The sequence below is a fragment of the Trematomus bernacchii genome, unplaced genomic scaffold (assembly GCF_902827165.1).
Source record: "Trematomus bernacchii unplaced genomic scaffold, fTreBer1.1, whole genome shotgun sequence".
NCBI lineage: Eukaryota > Metazoa > Chordata > Actinopteri > Perciformes > Nototheniidae > Trematomus > Trematomus bernacchii.
The window spans coordinates 7,920,449-7,942,129 of NW_022987828.1; the positions used below are offsets into that span (position 1 = coordinate 7,920,449).

Below are 21,681 nucleotides of genomic sequence, written 5' to 3' on the forward strand. Positions count from 1 at the left end.
TTCTCTCTTTTTCAGAATGAGAAGCCCCTGGGGCATTCTGCAAGCCGGTCCAGCAATATATCAAAGGTGAGAAAAGCACACACAAAAAGGAGCAATTTGAATGAATGATGTATGGCTTTCCTCTGTCACAAAGAAAGAAAAGTGAGAGAACAGAAAGACAGGGGGACGGAGGTGTGCTGTGAAGAAAGGTGGAGATTGACAGGAGAAACAGAGAGAGAGTAGATGATAGATAACCTGCCACTCCTGAATCACATCATCCCAATCAGTGGGGCCCCGCTGATCATCCTCCAGAGAGCAGACTTGGCTTCACACCTCCGCTCCCTGTGGCTCTCTGTCAGACAGGAAGTCTCTCTCTCTCTCTTGGGGCTTTCACACCAACGCGTTTCCAGGGCCGGTTCGGAGCTAGAGCCTGAAAAGCACCGTTTTTTCCTGTTCACACCGCAGCGGAGCCGGCTCTAAGCTCCGAAACCCGGTGCTTTTCAAGCTCCAAAAAATGTTCGGTCTAGAAGCAAGAACCGCTTACGTCGGAGGCGGGGGCAGGGGCGGGATCAACCTGAGCAATAACAGTTTATGGCGAGTACGGCAAATGAAAGTTGTAACAAGCAGTAGCGCTGACCAAAGTGACTAGAAGGCAACCACACACTTATTAAAAAAAAAAAAAACTTACTTAATAAGTCAGGCAACACTAACCAGGCTTATTGTGATTCTGTTTATTTGTACCTTACTTTGACCATCCGTTCGCTGTCATTGATCATTGTGGAGAGCAGGCAGACGTTTTGTTTTGTATTATAGCAGCTATCGGATGGAATCAATACATGGGCTGCACAGGTTGTCATGACTCATGTCCGACTATCACAAGTAGAATCATAATGAAAAATACGCTTATGCCACAATAGGATAGCAACAAGTAGTCAAGATAGTCAGTTTAGCTTCGGTTGCTATGCTAGCATCACCCATTTTATACCAGAGAAATGTTCATAACAGCGTTGTGATGCCAAACAGCGGCCAGCACTGCAGCGGTCGGTAAATGCCGCTGAACAAATTAATAAACAATGAACCACGGCACTCTGGAGAAAAGTACAAGGGTTGAGAAGTAGTTATTTAATTTAATCTGGCTTCGTATGATTAAAAGCAACACGATCATCGACCCGACGCAGTTGGGGAGAAAATCAGCAACGTAAACGGTGGCGTCATGACGCAGCAGCGGCAGCACCAGTCGGGCTCTCGGCGGTGTGAACAAAACGGGGGCTGAAAAGAAAAACCGGTTCCGAACCAGAAAAGCTCTAGCACTGAGCTAGAACGGGAACCACGTTGGTGTGGAAGGGGCATCAGTGGCTCCTGTCTTTCTCTATTTCACCCTCTCCTTCCTCACTCACCTCTTCCCTGCTCCCTCGGGAAAATATACACTCTGCTTTGACTCTCTGCTTTCACTCTCCTGAGCCTCTAATCGGATAAACCCTGTACTTGAGCTAATAGATGTCAGGGTCAGATCATTACCATGGGACCGCTCCTGCAACAATGTTTGATCCACACGCCGGTCACTCTTCAAACATTAGGGAAATGGAAATTCATGCACCTGAGTGACAAATATAAACCCTATATTCAAACTTTAAAATACTGTTGCCTTATGTGTAACTCCCAGTCTAGAGTGAATAATGTGTGGCTACTGTACATACTATACTATAACAAGAACCACTTTACTTAAATTGAATCACTGATTGTTGCTTAATCTGTTGGAATAAACTTACAATTTACTTTTGTTAAATTTGATACAGGTACTAGATGTGGTTGCATAAAAACTAAGTAAGACTTTTATACCTACACTGAGTAATTTGATATTTAATACACAGAATCATGACACAACACTTTAAGGCAAGTAAAATCATCAAAGTTTAAAGTAAAAATCTCTATTTGTGCATGTGGAATCTCTTTGTTGATCTGTCATGTCTGGATATCAAAGATGTTCTACATTTTCTACAATTTCTGCACCACTGAGTTGAAATACTCTTGTACAGTGTGTTATATTTCCTTATAAAACGGACAAGTAAAATCAAGCAATCTGATTGGTTCTTAGCCGTGGTATACTGAGCGTATACCACGGGTAGAATTGTAAGTTACTTTTCACAACAACTCAGTATCCCTCACTTCAGGCCGTGGTATATGCTCATTATATCACAGCTAAGGGGCGTGGTTCGGCCCGACGCGAAGCGGAGCTATTGCTTAATTATTGTTATTTTATAGACTTAAATAGACTCAATTATTATATGTATTTTTCTTACTTTTCTCTATGTATCTGTACCTCCTTGTGCTACTGCAAGACCACAATGGGCATCAATAAAGGATTATTATTTAAAGGAAAGTATTTTATCTTATCTTACCACTGATTTAATCGTTAAAAGTAAAACCTCTGTCAAAGCTGAACCAACTTCAAATTTAAAATATTTACAATGGACAAATGTAGTATTTAATTACACTTACAATACAAAAAAAATGAGATGATAAACTTGTTATCATGTGATGTAGTTGTGCGATAAAACTAAATATAGTTATCAGCTCTAAATACATGACCTTTGGTAGCTGATAAAATGGCAAATAGAGATTTTTTTCTTCAGATACAAGATTCAACCATGGATTCAACATGTTAATTGGTGAGCTTTAGAGGTGTTTGCATTCAGATTTTGCAACCTTTGGACTGAGCCGGGCTGGCTGAGTTTATATTTGTCGGACCGGCAAATTATATTTGCTGTGACAGGAAAGTGTAGGTTTGGTATTTTAATGGAGTTGAAACAGATCAACTCTCAACATGGCTTGAAAAAAACTTGGTATTTCAAACATTCAGTCTAATTTGAACAACACAACTGAATGTAAAGTCTAGAATCATAGAAGTCAGTACGTTTTTCTCTGGTTGCTTTTGCTTTCCACACACACAATATGGCCCAAAATGATAGTGCCAGGTATTCTCATGCGTAAATAGAGGGTTGGATTTAATTAGTTTGTTTCTGTGCATTGAATGTTCCTCATGGAGCGCCATTTCTCTGACAAATGTGTGTGTCATGGAGTGATAGACATAAAGTATGAAAAAGGCTCTTAAGTTTGACAGTTTTTAATTAATAACCAGCAATCTACCTGCCACCTGGTGTTTCCTGCTCACTCCTAAAAGGAAACACAAATTATTGGCTGGTTTTAAATCTGTATTAATTGTTCTCTGGACGCACAAGTCTGCCAGAAATCTCAGCGGTAGAAGAATGGCAGTTTAACATCAGTCACTTTTGATGGAAAAGGTTACAAGCTTTGAAACACAAGATCTGTTTTGAAAACCTACGGGAAATAGAAAAAGTCCTCTTGAAACTATTGACAGAAAATACATTTTTATGGATGTGTTATATATTTTCTCCTTCCTGAAACCATTCTCCGTGGAAGCTGCTTGAATCAGAATATAATCTAAGAGACTACGGAAGTTTATTTCATGCATATATGCTGTTCCCAGCTTTCTGCACGATGAACATGAAGTGAAACCATCCCCTTTGCTGAAAGAATACAAAATGTAGGTCAAGTACACTCCATATAATGAAAGATAATGGCAGTTGTAATAATCCTAGTTAAATGTACAGCTGATAAGAACTTAATTTAAGTTATGCACGTGCCGCCGCTAATGAGCGTTAAATAAATGATTTGGACTGACACGTGTTTGTTTTCATTCATTTCCACATGAGCTGCAGCCAGACTCGAATAAGGACACCACAACAAACCCTGCCTTGCTTCACATGGCTCCGATTCAAGCTGAATCACATCCGCTCGTGTCAGATCAAATCAAAAAATGTGCTCGTATCCACAATTGTTGACCTACTTAAAAGATATCTCTCTACATAAATAACCACAGCATCGGCCTGAGAGGAACATCCCCAACTTGGCCTCACATTACAGTCTGGATGGTTTTGTATGGGAACTCAAACATCAGAGTAATTTGTTTCTGTCAAAGCAGCTCTAGTTTTATACTGATACCTGGCAGGATACTTCGGGTCCCTTTTATGTTATAGACAGTCACTGAACTGTTGGATGTTTTTTTCAAATTAACAAATGTGTCCTCTTTAAGGATGAATCATAACACATCCACTCTCCAGTTAACTCACTGGAAAACCTGTCATGAGAAAGACAGAGAGGGAGATATATAAAAAAAACAGATAAGATAAGACTTTATTTATCCCGAAGGAAATTGTTTTGCCAGAGTTACAGAAATACAATAAAAACAGCAACATAATAGTAAAACTGTACACTAAAAGTGCAGTAAAAAGAGCAATTACATTTCTACAAGAAACACGAAACATAGACGGTCACATAATTAATGTAAATATTACCAGTATTTAGTAGTGGCAGATACGTAATTGCACGTTATCATAGCAAAAAAAGAAAACAAGCCTCAGCATTTAGACCAGGCGTAAATTGTTCATAAATGTGATATTGAGGGATTAAGGTGCATGCATGGTCTTCAATATAAATATATATGTGAGCCAATGCCAATAACTCATTACAGTCCTTTTATGTGTACTTTTCTTTCATTGACTCATGTATTCAGAAGGTGTCTCTTATCGAGCTGTTTCTGTCTGGAGATTTGTGAAAGAAAGGTGAAGTTGAGGGAGGGCAATAATCAGCATTTTTAGAAAAAACGGTCAGTGTGGTATATATTAAAGCAGCTCTGAAAGCTTTAGCGGCTGATGATTGCCCGGTGATTTGGCAAGAGTTGATTTTCCACTTGGCGAGGTCAGGAGGCTTTAGCTGTAGCCGTGTCTCTCTGCAGCGGAGGGCCAAGGGCGCTGCGATGCCTCCTACACTGTTCTGGAAGGAATTAAACTATTACATCCTCATAAAGACACAACGCAACGACCCACTGCTCAGTACGCTGCGTTTGAGAGTCAGCCAAACATCTGGTGGTGCTCTACCATTCAAGCTCCTATAGTGTTGCTGTTTCAGGCTCCATTGCTGCAGAGCACAGTCCAGGTCTGTCCTCCAGATCTCTGCTGTCCCGCTCAGCTTGGCAGACCACTGATGTTGATACCAAGCGCCAAGCAAAGCCAGTATTTAAAAAAAATTGTTTAGTTGATTATTAATGTTTTGGAACACATTCTGGTTTGTTTAGTTTCCTCTGGCAGGGTTTCTCTTTCTGGCAGCGATGCTCATTTTTTACTGCTTTCTACTGAAGCTGGCTCTGACCCTCATGGCATCCAGACTTCAATGGCTTTACAACAAAATGCTTTTGGTGAAAAATGCCTTTATTCCTTATTCATCCCTAAGTTAATACAGGAAATATGATATTTAATAATATACTAACATAACAGGTGGGCAGTGTCACATTTACAATGATCCGAAAGTGATGTTGATGAGGATGTTGTACTGTTCTCAAGGTCAGTGTTGATGTTTATCTTCTTTGATGCTTTTCCTTTGACATTTGTTAACATCTGGTCCATTCACGCGGTCTATGTGCAAGACATTTCTCACGGGGAGGCAGTGATTCATTGTTGCTGTTGGATTTTAAAGGTTATTCTTTCAAAGGCCCCTATAGCTAGAAAATGAGAGGTATAGTTCTCCTTAAGGTACAGGTGGATCAGGGAGAGGAGAATGAAGGCTGAGGAGCAGAAGAAGTTACAACTATAGTGTAAAAGAAGATGATTTATGCATGGCTGAAGCGAGTGGGAGCGCTACCGGAGAGAGGTTAAATAAACAGTTATGATAAAGAGTGGAGAGACTGTATCCAAGCACAATAAACAGTTAATCACAGGGAGAACAGGATATGAGCCACGATTACATCTAATTAGCACAACAGAGCCAAAGACACAAATTAAACAAGGACTGATTAGATAAACTGAAAATAATCCTAATTTTCACAGTTTACAGTTTCTAAAGTAAAATATGACCACTTGACACACATTTCCAGCACTTGTTGAGAAATCATCTCCCACAGTGTTTTGGTGCTCCATAACTCGCCGCCGACACTCATTCCCTCATCAAAGGTCCTTGTCATAAGAGAGGGCAGTTATGAGAGAGCAGATGTCTGAACTGGTGCAGGCCGTTAAGAAGTTAATCATTATTATCTCCACTCTGTTATCATCTCTGCTGTTTGAGCCTGAATCAATCTGCCATTCAGTTGGCAACACAAATGATTAACAGAGGCAAGGCAGCTCTGGGATATTTACTCAGTAAGAATAAAGATAAGGAATAAAGGTACTTTTCAATGTTGTCAGTGTAAACATGATCTACTTTTTTTGGATCAATGTACACTCAGATTTCAGTCAAATGATGCTTGAACTCTGCATGTGTCCCTCTTTGTAGAAGGTGTAGAGCTGAAGCAGCCTGCGGTTAAATATAGCGCTGTTTGCTATTATAATGTTTTATTACTTTGATCTAATCTTTTTCTTCCTCACACACTTCTTAGAGCTGTCTGTTCATTTTATACTCCAGACGCCTGCAGCAGCCCCAAACAGCAGCCTTGAATGTCAACTATTAAAATCGGAAAATCTAAAGAAACCCTTGATGAACTATTAAAGAAATCAAAAAGTGTGGAGGATGTTGGTGTGAAAAAAGATGGTTAAAGCTGTGCTCAGAGAAACAGGCCGAAGGGCATATTGTGGACGATGGATTTTCTATGGATTGGTGTCAGGCCACGAGCTATAAATGTCCCCTTAGTTTGAAATGAAATCAATAGGTAATTAGTTCCTTATTGAAATAACCCGGCCTCCCGTGTCTTTACGTTAGAAACCCAAACACCATCTGCTACCATTCTTTACCGTCCCACCGTACACACTCTGTATGCTGTCATTGGATCAATTGTACTAACACTTTGTATAATATGCTTGGTTTTTATTTTCTTGTTGAAAGTAAGGGGAGAAAGATACAACACTTATTTGGTAAATAGCAGAACCTAAATAGTGGGAGCAGAGGGGGAACAGCTTGCCTCACTTTGTCCAAAACCTTCCAGTAGTCACTCCTTGTTCCAGCTTTAGAAGTGAAAGCTACACTAGATAATGCCAAGGGTGTTTTTTCTTTATTATAACATCCTTGTACCTGCAGGAGCATCTGTTTAAAACCCCTCTGTGGATGCTGAATGAGTCCACAGCCTCATGTCCTCCAGCTGTGCCTCTCTCAGCTCCTCATTCTTCATAACTCTGCTTCTGTCTCGCTGTCTGTCTCCTGAGCGCTTTGCTCCCCAGCAGCCTGGTGTTTCGCCTGCTCTGAGACACACTGAGACACATTTTGCCTGGCACTACTTTAATCAGACAGATTCACTGCCAGTTTTGTGTTTTATCATCCTTTGCATCAGGGCGTGGCGCACTTTTACTCTCTCTGTAAACTTCATATTCGCACACTGATCATTTCTCTCCAGTGAACACAGGCAATTTGATCTGATCCTGTCTCTAAAATCATTCAGACGTTTTTTTATTAGGTATATCTTTGTTTTGTTCCACAGGCAGGGAGCCCGACTTCAGTCAACGCTCCATGCAGTTTCTCGAGGACATCAGTTTCCCCCTCCAGCCAGGACATCTGCAGGTACAAACATCCTCATTTCTTACAGCCAATGATGTCATTTGTGTCCAAAGTGATATAAACACCCAAGGGCAATACATCTATCTATTTTTCAGTCCATTGCTGCTGGAGAACCTTAACAGTAGATGATGCTTTCCCTTTACCCTTGAGCAATACACTTTTTGAAGTAGCCCTGTTTTCGTGTAACCTGCTGTAAAATGGGTTATATATAAACATGGGTCACAAGTGTTGTCAGTCCACAAAACGTTGTATTTCCTTTTGTATAAGCTCCTATGTTTCCAAATGCATGATGTCTTTTCCATTTCTCTTTTTTTGTCTTTTATCATTCCTTTTCCTTCTGTCCTCACCGCCATCTTCAATCATGTTCCTCTTTCATAAACGCACATGCACAAACACGGTGACAGCAGCAGTCAGGATCAGGACTGTCAGAAGCACACTGCAGTGGTTCTGTTGAACTCAAACGGTAAAAGCTATCATGGTTCAGAAGGTATTTCCGTGGCCACCCTCTGCACGGACGCCCTACCAGCCTCCAAACAGGCCAAACAACGAGACTGGCTCTCCCTGCTCCGCCCATCCTCCGCAAACCTCCGCCCAAGCGGCTCGCTCAAGTTTTCTATGTCTCTGAATGACGTGGGCCAACGTGTGGACAGTCTTTGTCGCGGCCTCCACTTCATAGACCGAACCTGCTCCGAGGGGGAGCTGGAGACCAAGCCAGAGCCTGCCATGCCACCAGGCGCGGAGCGAAGGGCGCACACACTCAACGGCAAGCTGGCTGCAGCCCCCACACACCAGAACCCCCACCCCCACCTCATCCCCTCCTTTACAAACAACTACAAATACATGTTGGGCGTCCCTCCCATCAACTGTCCCCTACCTGACCCGGTCACCATCGCCCCTCCTCCTCCTCCTCCTACTCTTTCCAACAACCACCTCCACCCTCATCACTCCCCGAGCGCCAACTTCCTGCGTCTCCTTCTTCCCTTCTCTCGATCCTCCACCTCGGCCAGCCTGCACTGCTCCGAGCTGGGCAGCAACGACTCCCACATCCACTTCAAGTCCTCCCCGCTGGAAGGCAGTGAGTTAGGGTTCCACGTGGAGGATCTGCTGGGGGATGACGATGTGTTTGAGGAGGACCGGAACAGCCTAGCTACAAGGGGAACATGCCAGCTGGGCGCCCCATTAACAGTCACCGTGGATGGGTCAGGTTCTCTTCTAGCCCCCCTGTGTTTTATGGACCCAGACAGCGACTTGGACTGCTGCTCGTCCCCCTTGTCAGAGAAAAATGGGCCACTGTCACCGTATTCGCTTTCTGGAGACTGGTGCAGGTGGGTGACTGTCTGGATGGTATAATCCACACCCACCCTTCCTGTTGGTAGAGCCCAGATCCTCCCTGTGCCGTGGCAGTGAACCCCAGAGCCCTGTGGCGTAGTGGAGAGCCTCTCATCCTGTCGTGTAACCACCCAGCAAATATCCTACACCACAGCAGTATTTGTATTAATAACCCCTGTCTGGAGTGGAGCTGACACCTAGATGCACAGTACAACACCATAAGCTGTCCTGATTCAACCCCTATCTTGTGTTAATAGCAGAAATATGACTTCATTTCATATAATTTCATTCCACTATCTCATGTCCTTCACTGTGCTGTTTTTAAAATCATTTTTCTCTGTTAAGAGATCGATGAAACTTTAAAGTTTCTTACATAGCCTGGCAAAAATGTGCGATTGATTTTGCCCGTAAGCTGTCATCTTTGCAGTAGAGGCGGGAATAGGGGGCAATGACAATGTTAAGAAAAAGATAGAGGGTCAGAGGAGTGTTAGTTCCTCTGAGAAATAGTGAAGCAGAAGCAGCACAATAAATGTGGATCCTATGGAGTCTGTGATGGACGGCCGTGATCAGTCTTTTTCACTTAACTGTCTGTGTGCGATCTGATAGGCCAGGCTATTTAAGGAAGAACAGATTGTAAAGAATATTTGTGTTACAGACCAGGTCATGCCTTCCTGATCTCTACAGGTGAAGTGTGTTAGCAGTAGATCTCACTAAGTCGCCAAGAAAAACCTTTTGAGCCCTACATAGATCCAGTTTGGACGCTCAGGGTTACAGTATCTGTCTGTTGATACTTGACCTTGCAGCTGTAGAAATTGATTGATAGGTCTGAAACACTTAATGTCAATTATACATTAGTTTCTTCTTTTCCTCTACACTTTGGTCTGTGCACGTTGTTCAGTCCAGATTATACATCGGACTGAACGTCAGCTGTGTGCAGAGAGAGAAACATGAGCTTAGATTTGGCAAGGTGAGCAGGATCAGAGATCAGGAGGCAGATTATTGGCTTCAAATAGCCTGGCAGTCTCTGACCTCACACACAAACACACATCGTGGGAGCTTTCTGTCAGGTGGCGTGAGCTCAGAGCCTGGCGTGAGCTCAGAGCCTGACCTGAGCTGTCGGGGTGCTCGCAGGCTGTTGTTTTGAACAGAGGAATGCCATGTTAATTATAAGCTAGCTCTTGCATTGACATTTCAGAAAGTAATGATTGGAAGCCTTTGAAGAAGTGACATTATCTCAGAAAGGTCACATTTGAGGGAAACTTAAAGGTAGGCGTTCCCGCGCTAACGTTGTGAATGCATTTCATTTCTCATTTTATATTTCCTGGCTTCGGAGAATACTTTGAAAACATGCATTGCATTTATATATATATATATATATATATATATACACAACTGTAGTAATTGTATTCATACATGTTTCTCTGGTAATTAACACATCTGTGTATCAGCAGAGTGGCATTAACCAGGTGTCATTTAACCCCCCATTCATTTGATAGACATGGACAACCTTTAAAGTAAGAATTGCAGTCAGTGTTACGTTCATTAGCTTCGAATCACTTTTGCTTCTTGCTCCGTCTATCCTTCTTGTTTTAAGTATTTGAAGACTTGCACACTCTGCTCTTTATCATTGTCTTCCTCTTTGGGCCTCAAGCATGTACTAGTAGAGCGGCAGACAGAACAATGTTATTTTACAGAACAGATACAGTAACATAGTTCCATATAACTCCACTGCTGGCTTCGAGCTTTTACATTTAACAATACAGCAATCTCAGCGGATGTAATATTCTCTTTTGAAGTAAGCATCGCCGCAGAGAGAGAGGCAAGTGACCTCTAAAGGCATGCAGAGAGCAGAGAAGAGTAAACGGGGGGATGGGTTCCTGTGGTGGTGCCTCTTAAAATGTGTATTTCTTAAATAGATGTGACTGAATGCTGGCTGAGAAAGGAGAGGAGAACAAAACCCCTCAGATATCACACTGCCCCCTGAAAAGCCCCATGAAAATCTGTTTAGCAGAAACACAAACAAACAGATGGTGTTCATAATTAATTGTAAAATGAATAAACATTTCAGGACAAGGGCAGAGCAAGGAGTTGCTGAAGGGGATTGGGGGGGGGCTGGTGGCGGTTTAAAGCAATAAATTGAGCAGGTGAAGAGTTAATAGATTGCCTAAATGCCACAGGAGAAATACCAGGAAACAGACAAGAGTGAACAGGAAGAAAGTGAGCGCCTCGCCAGGGCAGTTATGTCGCCGAACTTGTTTCCCTCTCTTGTGGTGCTTGCTTGATTTTGTTTTGCTTCTCAGATTTGAATCTTAACATAATGTTATGAATTCTCTGTCATCTTTAAATGACTGTAAAACATGGTGTGTTTTGGCTGCTAAAGCCGTGCAAATTAAATGTTCCCCTTCCCCTTCCCATACCTGATAGTGCTGCTGCCGACACAGACACAGTACATTTAGCTGTTCTGGATTATTCTGTCAAATGGATAAAGTACACTTCAAATGACAAAGCTGTTTTCTTGTGCTCTATTTATAAGGTTTGTATCTTTTAAAGCAGTTTAGTGTCAACCTAGCAGGCATCTTGCATGAAGCATACATTACTCAGGATCCCTTATCCTGTTCCACTCATGTTGTTTACTGATCATTTGATTTCCACTGTGGCTTTATGTGGAGGTGTAGGGATATTTCTGTTCTCATTCCCTCCTACATTTTAAATAAACATCCATATCAACATTAGAAAAGATTCTCAAATCTTCCCATTTCAGCACGCACCAACCCTTGATGTGAGAGAGTCCAGGTCCTCAGGCTGGCTTTTGTTGTGTTATTTGAAAGAGGTGGGAAGAGAATCTGCTGATCTTCTCTGATCTATGCAAATTACCACAAAGAGTCACAGCCATAACCAATAGAAAAAACACCATGAGAGGTTTATTTTGCTTCCTCAATCCGTTAATCCCTCTGTCTTCGTTCCACTCTCTCCACTATTTGACAATACTCACGGAACTAAACGCGAAAAGTACGGTGAAAAGTGCTCCGGTGTGAACGCGGCTATTAGATCTCCACATGCTCTTATCCTCTTCTTCTTCACATTGTCGTTAATCTTGTAACGCTTTGGCCAGATCAGTGTCGTTTGGAAATAGATGTTATCTTGCTCGCTCACTTAATAACATGCGTGGCGGGTGTGGGTGTGCATGTGTGTCTTCATGTCTTCTTCTTATCCCCCCCTTGACCGGGACAAACCCATCCGAACCACCTGCTCTCTTCTCCTTTGTTTACTTGTCCATCTATTCCCAGAAAGAAGAGCAACTTCTCTCTGCATCTGGGGGGGGGTGCTCCGGTGTGATATTAAAATCTGATTGGTTCCTCTCATGCAGCATTCCTTAGAGGTAACAGAGAACCTAATCGAATGTTCCAGCAATTGTGATTGATTTTCCAAAATAGTAGTGTTTGTGGTCTTTTTTGTCAACATGCTAACTTGATCAAAGAACCCTTAATATTGACCGTTAAATAGTATGAAAAACAAACTATATTTAAAATGACCCTAGTTCAAAATCCCTTTATAAGAACACATTGAACATAAGGGAATGGCCATGGGTTACCTGAGTTCATCTCACAGGGATGTTAGAGTATGTCTAACACAATAGGACAGGAACCACTGATGTATTGGATGCCATGTGTATTGATTATATTGCCTAACATAGTCATCAATACAGGCAATTTGTATCAGTCCTTGAAGCACCGAGATTTAAGATTGCTGCGGCTACAACTCTAATCTATCTGAGATTAGATTTGTTGTGTTCAATTTTGTGCTGCGACGTTGTGGGAATAAGGTAGGTTATTTTGTAAAATGTCCTTTTGATTTGTAAATGAAGTGCTTTAAATCAAATGAGTTTCTCCTGATTGAGTTCATTCTTGAGGGACATGCAATGTGTTCTGCGTTCAGAGTCTTCAAATATGTGAAATGTTCCCACCTGTCTAAGGTTACTTAAATATCTTCCCAAACTCAACTCAAGAGTTTCCATCTGCTCTGCCTGCCAACATTTCTCTCTTTTATATCTCTCGTCACTTCTGTTTTCCTCCAATAACAGCTGTCTTTCTTCTAGCTTAGCGCTGACTGTTTTTCTTTGATTCCCGCAGGATTTGTCACTGTGAAGGTGACGAGGAGAGTCCTCTGATCACACCATGCCACTGCACGGGGAGCCTGCGCTTCGTCCACCAGTCCTGCCTGCAGCAGTGGATCAAGAGCTCCGACACGCGCTGCTGTGAGCTCTGTAAATATGAGTTCATCATGGAGACCAAGCTCAAACCGCTGCGCAAGGTAACACACAGATTTTTGTCTACAGTCAATCATTTCACGTTCATTAGTTTAGCATCAGTTAATAAATCCAGGCTGTTCCAAGTGTCCCAACTTAGCTCACGTCACTCCTTCGTTATGAAGTTGAAAAAAACTCCAAGAGCTGCCTCCACTCTGTCAGGCAGATAACACAAGAATGACACTGAGCTTTGAAGCGGTTTTCATTAGCCGGACTTGTTTGAGGGGGTGGCTGTTTCATTTCAAAAATGTTTCGGAGGCAGTGCACTCCCATTAAAGGGTCTTATCAATCGCTGTGGCCTGGAGATAGCAGGACATTAATTAAAATTCCTCCACCCTCCATTAGCTGCACAAAAGCACCTTAAACAAATGCTCCGCTGGTAATAGCTTCTGAATCCTACTAAGAGATTTAAGTTGTGTGAGGAGCGAAGGGGAGATGAGGACGTAGGTGTTGGGATGAAAAGTTATCAGAGGATGCTAAGTGTTATCTCGCACTGGTATGCAAGCTTCCATACAAACTGACCCACATCACTGAACACATGAGGAATATATTTGGGATAATGGAAAAGCGATAGAACCCATTAAAATAACTGATCTGATGGTGTTGGCATCGTATTTTATTTTTGTTTCTTTGTATCGCTGGGCTCATTTCCTGATGCTGTTTTGTGAAACCAGGAGCAGACACGAAGCATCTTTTCCTATCAGTGTTACTCGCCATGGCAAGAAATGTAATGTAGCATTGGCTCTTGAAAACAGAAGCTGCTGAACGCTCTCCATCAAATATTTCCCTCACCCTCATATTCCAGAAAAGAAAGCCAACGATAATAAAGCTATATTTATATAGCACTTTTCATACATCACGTGCAGCTTAAAGTGCTTTACAAAATGGCACACATCACAAGTAAAAAATAAACAACAAATTCCCCTCAGATGAGATGTTAAAACCTTTACAGATACATGCAGCAAAATATAACATTTGAACAGGTTAAGAGACACAAGGAGGTAAAAGGTATGATAATAGAAAATAAAATACAATAAAATAAATAATGATTTATCTCAGAAAGATAAGACACAAGACAAGTGAATAGATGCAACAATATAAAACCCTATAAAATAAAGTCAACATAAAGGTACAACAGAAATAAAAATAAAAAGATAATAGTAATAAAAACGTCATAATTCTAATAAATGTTTAACGATTCAAATATATATTTTTTTTAAATGCATAAAAGAAATGTTGCTGTTCAATAAATAATATAAGATAAAACCCTTTAAGACCTATAAAATAAATATAAAAGTAGGTTAATAATAAAGACTAAAAGGCCATTTAAAGGGGGGGGGGGGGGGTTGCTAATAAAAATCTAAAAAGATGTGTCTTTAGCTGTCGTTTCAAATGTCTATGCTTTAAAGGTAGGGTAGGTAAGTTTGAGAAACCGGCTCGAGATCGCTAGAATTTGAAAATACACAACCGGAGAAAATCTGCCACTTCCTTATAGAGCCCCTCCTCCAACACACACGAACGCGCACATGACCAATGAGGGCACGAGATAAGTTTGTGCCCCGATGGAAGGCTGACAGGCAGGTAGGCCATCCAGTTATTTTAGCCGGGCCGGCTAAAATGATTGGTCGTGCTTTTTACAGTACTACGGCTTCCACAGATGACATTTTTTAAGGGATTTTTTGTCAAAGCACTTCAGATATTCATTGCTATCGGGGTGTTAAGAGCATTCCATGGAATATAACAAAAAGTGTATCTCGAGCCGGTTTCTCAAACTTACCTACCCTACCTTTAAATGTGTGTGTCTGCAACCTTGTGTCTTTGTGTGAACACACTGTTGACCTCCTCGAATGTCCTTCCTTTGGTCCCCCCTTGTATGTGCCTCAGTGGGAGAAGCTACAGATGACGGCGAGCGAGAGGAGGAAGATAATGTGCTCCGTCACCTTCCACGTCATCGCCATCACCTGCGTGGTGTGGTCGCTCTACGTGCTCATCGACAGAACAGCGGAGGAAATCAAACTAGGTCAGCACAGACTAACACACACACAAACACAAAAAAACATTGACGTAACGTTGTTGACTGTTGGATGTAGTGTTGTTAGAAATCGTCCATTCATCCACAATCCAGCTCATTTATGTATAGTATTTAATGATGAATCTGCATAGCTCTAGTGGTATTTCAGCAGTGCAAATGGTGTGAAATGTTCTCTTTTAATGTTCTTGGAGTATATGTGGGCGTAATTCCCTTGCAGCAGCTCAGTGGGCATCAAAGTCGAGAAAAAATGTGTAGAAGAGTGTGCTGAGATTCTTTAAGAGATGATCCGTAGGCCATAAAAGAGAATGATGGATGTCCTAACTTTCTTGAGATCCAATTTGAGATTGAGACTTTCATGGTGATGTTATTATAGCAAGGTCAGGTGATTTTGCTCCGATTAGGGTTTCGTGTGTATGGCTTGCCTTAAGTTAAAGGTCAACAAAAGGCCCTCACAAGGATAAAAGTGTGTTGAAGTTTGTGTGGTTGCTTTTATAACTCTGTGTTTGTGTGTGTGTATTCTTGCTCGAATCTGATCACAGTGTATGTGTGTAAAATGTGACAGACGTACGGTCCTGAATCATAATGTGACAGCCGTTAGTACCAGCTGGGCACATGTATGTTGATTGAAAAACTGGACACAAGTCTAAACACACAAACATCTGAATATTTAATTCAAGTGAAGCAATTTAAAAACACGGACCTCAGCCGTTCAAAAAGTGAACAGCTGCTGTTAAACTATATATTTCCCAAAAGCCCAAACTATCCCTTTTAGAGAATTATTGGGCACATTGTTTTTTCTGATTCTTGATGAAGATAGCTGACTTTAGTTTTGTCTTAAGTGCCAAACTGGAACCTGACGCTGACCACAGACTGTAAAGTTGTCAGTTGGGCATCATGGTCTTTTGGAACGTTGTGAATAAGAGGAAAACGTGACTAGGAGTTTAAAAAGCCTTCAGCAGCCTTTAGAGCTTTGGCTTCTCCTAACGTCCATCTTGACCAAAATGGTCAGCAGCTCTGAGGTTCGGACAGCTTGGCCATCATCAAAGTGTGGTGCTGTTTATCTTCAGCTGGCTCTACCTCGGCTGCCACTCACTCCTCTCTGGCATATGTGGTGCCTCCGAGACAGCGTGCAGATGGAGGAGCAGGCTGTGCCCAACCTGATGATTCAGACTTGTCACTGTCTCCAGGGTTGTCAGGTTCAATCACCATGGTGATGCCAATGAGCTCCTCACCAGTCCTGTCCGTCCTACAGAGCCACGTGGTGTTCCTCTCTCAGACTGAGTGCAGATACCAGCAGATCTGAAATGTTGTCCATTGTCTCCTTTGATTTGCAGAGCTGATGTTTATGATTGCATGATGAATAACATCCAACTGTATAATGTGACTTTACTTTCAATTTCTGCGCATTTCTATCAATCTGTTTGTGTGTTTGGTAATACATGATACTTACACTTTCTTTACTCATGCAGCCGGAAGAATCCCAGGTAAACATTTCAACTTTGGCCTTTTAACTTTCAAATTGTGTTTTCCCTCGTCAGCCTTTTTGTCAGCTGTGTCCAGTTCATTTCAAACTGCACTTTTCACCCCTTTCCTTCCTCTGTCTGCCTTAATTTCAGGATATATATAATACTTCTTCACCATTAATGACCGGTTATTTTCACACCATCTCACTGAATGTTCAAATCTAATGAAAGCAGACAGAACTGAGTACAGCAACACGCTGTGATCTTCTGTGATGTACTTTGTGACTTTGTGAAAACAAACCTCACAGAAATATGTTCACACAATAAATCACATGTTACTCTCTCTTCATACAGCTGTATAAGCTTAGTTAAAACCATACTGATTATACTAAGTTTGAGGACTTTTTGTATCTCATTCCATAAACTAAATACTATAAAAAAAATGTGTAGGATTTAGTAATTCAATTGTGAACCTTACCTTCGTTCATATTCTGTAGGAAGCTGAAATATAACAGCCAGCCTGAAAAGATTGCGGTGTATTTCAAAGAAGACCTTTTTTGTTGTGTGTTTTTTTTTTTTTAAAGTTCCCCTTTCTGCCTCCCAGTGCTGCAGCCTTTTACAAATATTCACGCTTCCACAAATTGCAAGTTTTTTTACCTCTTACATAGAGCCTTATGTTTCAAGGGTTTTGCAATTTGCAGAAATGCTGCAACTGCCTCAGGGACCATATCATTTTATTTTGCACGGTTTGGCCAATTTACTTCAAATGGCTCATCTTAAAAGCCTGCAGTATTGCTGCAGTTTTATAGTGGTGTTGTTCTCTCTTTCCAAGCAATCATGTGTTTCTTTTTGTTATATGTGATTATTTTGGGGGCATTTTTATGACTTAATTAGACAGCAGCATTTGAGAGATGACAGGAAAATATTGTTTTTCTTCACACCTCTATACAGTGTGAAAATCCACTTGCACTCTGAACAGCGTGCGTCTGTAAAATAATCAATTATAACAAAAAGAAACAAAAGATGGTTTGAAAAGCAGAAACAGCACTACTATAAAAACACTGCACAGTTAGATAGAACAAGAAACACATTATTTAGTGAAATAATATCTTAATAATAAGGAAACGTTATGACATTGATGCAAAATAATACTAAAACGCAATTATTTCCCAAGTGGTGTTCACATACTTTGCTGTATTAGTTTTCAGTGTGGTCTTTGTTTGACAGGTGTCCGTGTTTCTTCTTGTGCTCCCTCTGTTTCTCAGGGATCCTGGAATGGCCTTTCTGGACCAAGCTGGTGGTGGTGGCCATCGGCTTCACGGGGGGGCTGGTGTTCATGTACGTCCAGTGCAAAGTCTACATCCATCTATGGAGGAGACTCAAGGCGTACAACCGGGTCATCTACGTGCAGAACCGCCCCGACATGTGTAAAAAGCTGGCGCTGGAGAAGCCCCCCCTCATGGAGCCCAGTCTGGAGAGCAAGGAGGCTCTGGCTCCCACCCAGTCGGACACAAACTCGTCCCAGTACACAGAGACAGAGGACTACAGTATGGAGGTGCTCCACGTCTGACCACTGCTACACCACACACACAAACAGGCCCGCAGTGAAGAGCAGCATCGTAGAAATGCTCGGCTTCTGAGGAACGACCACACACTCCCCTTCCTCTGACCCCAGACTGACCTCCTGTCCTATTCTGGTCATCTTATATTCCTAAAACTCCATCAATAAAGAAGGCTAGACCACATCTGTCTTCTTCTGTTCACATTCCTCCGCTCAGACTTTATCCCTCCCTCCTCCTTCACCATAAATCTACACTCCCACCTGTCTCCTTTCCCAGGACTGAACTGGTTTTACTGACTTCTGTAAATGTATGAAAAGGCCTGGAGCATATAACTCTCACTACACACACACACACACACACACACACACACACACACACACACACACACACACACACACACACACACACACACACACACACACACACACACACACACACACACACACACACACACACACACACACACACACACTTGCATGTAGACCTCTGTGCGAGCAGGACTGAGACAAAGAGACTCACAAACGGCTCATGAGGTCTACACGTCTCTGATGCGTGGTTTTCTTCGTGGGTTTGTTGGATTTGTTCGTTTTTACCTCCCGTGAGTGTTGGGCTAACCTCCCGTGGATCAGTATGTAGCGCCACGCATCGGATCTCTGGAACTTTCCAGCTACTGCCATCTGTGTCGCTGTGGTCTGTCGGCTCCGAGCAGGCCTTGATCTGGACATGCATCGAAGCACTTTTGTTTTTTTTTTAGTTCCCAAAACAAACCCCCTCCTTTCTTCTCGCTCTTTTCTGTCTTTGATATGAATTAAGTCTTACTGTATATGTTGTACATGGGGGATAGCACATTCAAACTCCTGTTTTATTTAACATTTCCTCATACACACATACAGTATACATGTATATTAACCCTCCCATGGATGACAAAAAAGGAATTGGGGGTTGAGTGTTTTAGTCAAAATAGACAATATGAGTTATGAGTCAGGCTCAAAGCTCTAATGCAGATAATGGAAAATCCAGCCACATCACTTCTTTACCCCAACACAACTTTCTGAAGGCTTTGAGAATGTAAACTTTTTTTTAAATGATAAAAAAGAAATGTATAAAAAGAAAAATAACATTTTCTACTGGTCACAGGAAATTGTGAAATAATTTCCATGTCTTGGGAACATTACTAAAGCCTTTGGGCATAAACAGGGCCGCTCATGTTTTTCTATCATGCGGTTGACACAATATTTACAGTGTGATATTCCATGTGCAGTTTTTAGTATGTTCATTTGTTTGCTTAGTCACGGGATGTGCCCTGAGAAATCTGAAGCTGCCTATTTTCAGTCTGTCCTCACATCGCTCCCACAGTGCATCCATTGTTCCCAAATAGATAGATTTGATTCAAAAACTGACTCTAACTGTGAGGAGCTTTCATGACTTACATATTTACAATGAATTCCTCCAGTTATGTTCACACTCCTGCACAGAGCTTGTGTTGTGACGTAAAGCAGCATTAGCATTCATCTCAGACAGCAGGAGTTTCAGTTTCAGCTAAAGTGTCTTCTTTCTTCTTGCCAGACTAATCACATGGTGGAGTGACCATTTTAGCCAGCATGTCGCCTCCCCTTTTTTTGAGCGTTTGCCACAAATCTGGCCTTATGTTATTCAAATGAGACAAATGTTTCCAACACATTTTTTTCATTTCTAAAAGGAAGCACATGTTAAATACTGTAAATGCGTTATTTCAGCATCAAGAAGATTGTTGCATCAGTGTCGCATATTCGGTCGTTTCATGAACAAACAATGAGATTTATTTGGCAGTAAAAGCAATGCCATGCACTCACACAGGGTGCATCGTCTCTCCTCAGTGAGCTGCAGCACCACCTGCTGGTGAGAGGCTGTACGTGCAGTCTGAGCTAGGCAGCAGATGATTTCTCTGGCCGATGTGTTTTGGGTTTACACGCATTGTAAGTGCTTTAGTGTATGTGGGAGCACAGCGATGCCAGGCTCATGTTGAGCCTCACAGCCATTCCAGCAACACACACACACTTTTAAAAAACTATCTTTGATACCAGTATACTGTCTGTGAACAATGATGGTCCAACAACATACGTGATAAGTACTGCTCATTAGCAGCAGCAATAAATGAAACCTGCGCTTCGTTTTTTGCAACAATTCATACTGTACTTGTGTATTATGCCCCACAGTGACTTGAGATCTGGAGTCTAATATAATTTTAAATACATAACATGAGCCGAGGGAGTTGTTGTGTGTCAAGTTGGATTAAGATCTAGTAACGAGAAGCTTCTCTGAAACTTCGATCCCCGCGAGGCTCAGTGCAATTAGACAGATAAAAAGTGCAATTACCCTTTTGTTGATATTCTATTCTATAGTTATGTAATGGTGTTTAATGTCCAGGTTGTCCTCTGGGTATGAAATGATTATTTCTTCATTTTGTGTTGTATTTATTTTGAAAAGAAAACAGAGTACAATTTGTTCATTAAAAAAAGAATTCATTAGTAATTTTATGCAACTTACACTAACAGTTTTTTCCCAGAACATCACTTTCACTCCTTGTTATTCACTTATAAGCTTAAAAAACATAAGAAAGATTAAAAAGCTTGGTTGCTCCACCTTAATGTGGATTGCTTGATGAAATTATTTTAATTATGCAGAAAATAATCATTAAAATGCAGTGCAAATTTTAAAGTTTCCTGTATTGCATGAAACAACATGGAATATCTACTTTCCCTGAGATGGAAGATTAATGAAGGATGTAGATTGTGCTTCTTTTTTTTTTTTTTTTTACTTTCTACTCATAGGAGCTGGCTCCTTACATGAAGTCTGAGACGGACGTTTTGAGGCCACTTTAGGACACTTTAACATCGGGCATCTAAAATCTGCTTTTTATTTCTTTGTGTCTACAACCATGAACGGATTTCTTTATTTTATAATCCTTTTGAGCAGCACATGGACTGAGGATGAAAGATACTTCCTCAGCCTCACTGTACCGGCAAGGTTTCAGTATTTCTGTCAAAATGTACCTTACATCTCCTAATGTCTGGGAATAGTGTAACTTGCATAAAGCCACATTTGTTTACTACTGACTGGACTTGAACATATGACTGTTCCCCTGTCTTATATCATTCCACAAGTTTGTCTGTGAATTTACTTTGGAATAGTAACTGTAAAGGATTTGGTAAAAGTACTTATGTTTTTAAAAGAAATATTGATGTGTTTTCAGTTTAATTTCCCATTATTGAACAAAGTATGTAGAATTAAAAAGAACAACCAAATAAAAATTAAGTTACTTTTAATGCTTTGTGTTTTTTTGTTCTGAACTTAAATGTTATGGTAACAGGATTTTTAAGTTACAAAATATGTGAGAAGGTTGATGGTGCATCCTTATTATTAGATTAAAAGTTTAAAAGCTTCAGTTTTACACTCGAGAAATTAGCAGAAAAA

The 21,681-nt window shown here is 41.3% G+C and overlaps 1 protein-coding gene across 2 annotated transcripts in view; it reads left to right on the forward strand.

The window, feature by feature from the left end:
* Window positions 1–21,533, forward strand: part of march8 (membrane-associated ring finger (C3HC4) 8) — an 81,436-nt gene extending 59,903 nt beyond the window's left edge. The window contains exons 3-8 of one of the 2 annotated variants that reach the window (XM_034151765.1): window positions 16–66; window positions 7,460–7,539; window positions 7,941–8,861; window positions 12,996–13,176; window positions 15,056–15,191; window positions 17,932–21,533. In XM_034151765.1, coding sequence (XP_034007656.1) covers window positions 16–66; window positions 7,460–7,539; window positions 7,941–8,861; window positions 12,996–13,176; window positions 15,056–15,191; window positions 17,932–18,236 — 1,674 coding nt within the window. In that variant the 3' untranslated portion in view covers window positions 18,237–21,533. The remainder of the gene's footprint in view (window positions 1–15; window positions 67–7,459; window positions 7,540–7,940; window positions 8,862–12,995; window positions 13,177–15,055; window positions 15,192–17,931) is intronic. The other variant, XM_034151764.1, reaches the window with a different exon arrangement.
* Window positions 21,534–21,681: the final 148 nt, after the last annotated feature.